The sequence below is a fragment of the Austrofundulus limnaeus genome, unplaced genomic scaffold (assembly GCF_001266775.1).
Source record: "Austrofundulus limnaeus strain Quisiro unplaced genomic scaffold, Austrofundulus_limnaeus-1.0 Scaffold153, whole genome shotgun sequence".
In the NCBI taxonomy this organism is placed as follows: Eukaryota; Metazoa; Chordata; class Actinopteri; order Cyprinodontiformes; family Rivulidae; genus Austrofundulus; species Austrofundulus limnaeus.
Genome location: NW_013952555.1, coordinates 964,918 through 969,115, shown reverse-complemented (window position 1 = coordinate 969,115; position 4,198 = coordinate 964,918). Strand labels below are relative to the sequence as shown.

General features: G+C 37.8%; 1 protein-coding gene across 1 annotated transcript in view; it reads left to right on the top strand.

Annotated features, from left to right (window-relative positions):
• Window positions 1-2,333: 2,333 nt before the first annotated feature.
• tmem161a (transmembrane protein 161A) overlaps window positions 2,334-4,198 on the top strand; it is a gene marked incomplete at its 3' end in the record, with an annotated part of 3,226 nt that continues 1,361 nt past the window's right edge. The window contains 5 exon segments of the mRNA XM_014016767.1: window positions 2,334-2,425; window positions 2,768-2,871; window positions 2,996-3,079; window positions 3,290-3,381; window positions 3,575-3,731. Of these exon segments, the coding sequence (XP_013872221.1) occupies window positions 2,423-2,425; window positions 2,768-2,871; window positions 2,996-3,079; window positions 3,290-3,381; window positions 3,575-3,731 (440 nt within the window).

The following is a 4,198-nucleotide window of genomic DNA, read 5'->3' as shown; positions in this document are numbered from 1 at the left end:
AACAGCTTACCATGCTGGGCAATGTATTTACCTGTAAACGTAGAAGTATTCCTTTTTTGTTTGTTTGTTTCTTTTAGTCTCTTCTGGTTTTGACAATTCTGGTTTCACACAAAGTTTTTCCGAACAAAAGTAGACAACATATAGAGCCCCTTAGTGGAATGGAGGAAGTCAATGCAACACCCCACCTCTAGCAAAGACACGTTAAACGTTTATCCCTTTATCAAAATAAAAGAATAAAGAAAACGTTAACAAACTTTTATTTGGAAAAAAATTTGGGTTACAGAGTTTAGTCACTCAAATGGACTTGTCTTGGTGACTTTTATATACAAACAATGAATTGATATTTTCACAACCTCTGAGCAGCCAAGGCTTTGGGCCCCCCTTGTGCTCTTTGCTGCCCCCCCACCCCACCACCAGGTTGGGAACCACTGGGCTACAGGATCAGACACTAGCAGAAGGGCTTCCACCAACAAGCCAAATTCTTCAACCTTATGAGACCACCCAAATAACAAGGAGACAGGTGTTAAATACAGATTTAAATGCCTGGAATGGTTTAGGGCAGACATCTTTAGAAGGGCTGCTGAGCTCACTCACATCTGCTTTAACAGGGGATGAGCTGACATTATAATGCATGTACAGGCTGCATGTGGACAGTCACCAGGACCTGGATCCACACACACACACACACACACACACACACACACACGTAAAGCATCGGTGCACCCTCAGCTGTATTCCTGCATCATTCCCTAAAACATCTCATTGCTTATTCTAATCTGAGGTGCAGCTCAACAAGCAACAAAGACGTAAACTTTGAATGCTACGTGTGAAGCTCAACACAGCAAGTCTTTTATATTTACAGCCATCAAATGGGAAATGATGCTCTAATGCACAATTAAATTCAAACGTGTGCACGTTTCTCCAGTGAACAGTGTTTAAATGGCAAAGCAGAGAGCAAGAGGAGCATATCTGAGACTTTAAGCCTGAAAATCTGCATAATGTTTGTTTTCATCCAGTAAAGTGTTAAGACGTGTGATGGTGGAAGCATGAGATCTGCAGATTATCATTAGGAGGATCACAAAGAGGCATTCGGGGGTACTGAACAGGAACGAGGAACTAAGATGGATAGAAAAAACTTTACATATTAATTAGAGCGTAGGAGAAGACACATGATAAATTAAAATTGTTTTATGGATTTACTCATTGTTGCCTCATGGACACAAACTGTTTAATAAAAAGACAAATGTTACCAGACAAAGAAAACTGCTCTGCAAGTCTTTGCAGATAACRCAAATGTTATATGCTACTGAAAAAATAAACCTCAACAATTTTAAAGAAAACTACAATTATGTTATTTAAGAAGTGTTATGTTCATTACCTTTTTTGTTTTATACCAAAAACATGTTTTTTTTTAAGTTGACATGTTATCACTTTTTTAAAAGAGGCTGGTTGCAAAAAAATACACTCTCAGGATTTTAAAATTACTAAAATGTAATGTTAGAACAGTGAGCTAAATAACAAAGRAAATTTATTAACTAGGATTTTACTCTCAGAAAATGAGCTAAATAATGAAAATGTGCTAGKGACATTTTTTCARCATTTTATKTTATACTTTGCACCTCATAATRCAGGGTGTAATGGCAGAATTCAAATTCAGTTAAGGTCATTAACAAAAAAAGTTGTAATTTGAATGGCATCCGGGGGTTGTGGATGCATGAAAAAAGTGTGGAGTKATCAACAGCTTAGAAATATACTGCAATGCAATTTGATAAATAGTTTGTGTGCTATTTTTGACTAAATACATTGGTAAATAAATGTCACTAGTTTAAGACTCCTAAATATAACAGCAGACTCTTCTTCTTCCAGGGACTAAAAAAAGCCCCTGGAGGTCAGGCAGTGATGCGTTCAAGAACACCGAAAATATTCGTTTTCGTTAGTGTGAAGGCGGCCAGACAAGATCGTCTCCTCGCTTTGTAGCGTAAACTGGCGTTTAACATAAACCTTACTTACCCAGTTTCGTTTTTTAGGTCATCTATTTTAACGAGAAAAAATATAATAAAATCTTAGTGCAGCAGCAGAATATTTAACCTGATCATCATAAATTATCAGTTTAWATGCGTCAACAAATGAAGTAGTATCTACACACTCGCCGTTTAAGAATAAAACTTTTAACTGCTGAAAAACGCGCTGTCTCTAGCTTGATGATAAATTAAAATGTAAAATAGTAATAATAATAATAATATGAGATCAAACTGTGACGTAGGTTCTTGGTAGCATTGAGCCTCTTTTCAATAAGTAGAATTTACTTAGCTTTAGCGGAGACCCTGAAAGCAACTCAGGACCCCACGACTACATCCGGGTCATCTAGTTTCACGTGTTCGGCTGTTAGCGTCAAGAGCAGCTCTTTGTTTCGAATGAGGAGATGGTAAAAACGTATTTTTTTGCTAGCACCGTAACACGTAACCTCTGCTCTAAACAGTACTGTTTTTTTTAATTATCGTGCCCCAATGAGCTAGTGAAAGCGGCTTTGCTTGTGCTAAGTAGTTGGCTAACGCTTAAGAGAGCCTGACAGGACAGGCGGTAGAGTTTCTGCTAAATTTAGCTGTAAAAACCACCTGCTGAGTTTCATTCATTCTGCACAGGCTTTGAACACATCGTGTGCTTGGGTTCGGTTTACTTTTAGGGCTAGTCGCTGTGTTTTCTCTGGTGTAAGTTTAGTTAGCTGTGGTTCACAGATCTTATTAAAACATGTCTTTGTGTCTGTCAGGCGCTGATGGGGGTCCAGCTGGTAGTCAGCTTGCTGGCTGCCAGCATCATGCAGAGGATGGCTCCACACTGCTCCTTTGCACGCTGGCTCCTCTGCAATGGCAGGTTAATACCACTCTGCATTTACTTTGTAATTTGTGCACACACACACAATATCCTATGGATTAGTTATTACTAATTATTATCTTATTACTAATATTAMTACTGTTCTTACCATCATTGTTTCCAGTTTGTACAGATTCAAACACCCTTCTGAGGGAGAGCTGTGTGCRTTGGCAGGCAAGCAGATGCCCAAACAAAACAGGAAAGACAGGTAAGATGATTTATTTTTGCTCCTTGGGAACATTTGATTTATTTCTTTACTTTTTTTTTATTCATTGTCTGCATTCTTCAATAGAAAGATGGCAAGCACATGTATATGTTTAGTTTGAGGGGTTGCAGATCTGTCTTGAATTGTCTACCTCTGGTTTTCCCTTAAACGTTTCTTCAACAAAACTTCTAATATATCTGTGTCTACTGGTAGAAGACAGAATGGGGAGAACAAGCCTCTAACTGTGCCCAGAGACATCGACCTTCACTTGGAGAAAACTCCAGTCAATGTGATGGATGCTCTTGGTAAAACAAACTTTTCTTCTTGCATAAATTCACTGCAAACTTAAATACTGTCCTGAGCTCATCGACTGACTGCTAACTAATTTTACGGGTGCACAGTTTTAGCAACGCTTAACAGAATAATTATAAAATGCAGATTTAATAAAGCTTTAGTTTAATTAAAATAATCATTGATAGTTTTTGTTTCTGTTTTCAGTGCTGCGTTTTTTTCTGGAGTACCAGTGGCTGGTGGATTTTGCAGTTTATGCGATGGGTGTCTTCCTGTTTACTGAGTGTTACTACAGTGTGGTAGATGCCAGCAAAGAGGTCAATATTGGAGCCATTTGGTGTGTCCTGACTGTTCTTTTTGGTCTGTATCCTTCAGCTGAAAAACAAAACAGCAACTGCAATCATTTGCAGCACCGACTTTTTACATCTTGTGGCATTTTAAAGCTTCAGTAACTTTTTTTTTTTTTTTACTATTAGGAGTAAGAAACCAGCTCGTACCTGAACAGTTATGTTCTTACTGACATCTGTACACCCACAATCACTTCACCTCCACATCTGCTCACACATTCCCAAAGCACAACATCCAACTAGACCATAAAGGACAAGAAAATATATTGTATCATAGGCTAGATGTGACCCATCACATCGAAACAAGGATTAAGTTCAAAAGTGGAATGTGGAGAAATAGGCAGAGATGGGGTTTTGATTTAAATATGTGCAAAAAATTGCAATTTGTCAACATTTAATGAATTAATGCCTTTTCAATGGATCTTATGAATGAACTGTCTGAAATATAATACTAAAACAAAATTTGAAATATTTGTTCTTGAGC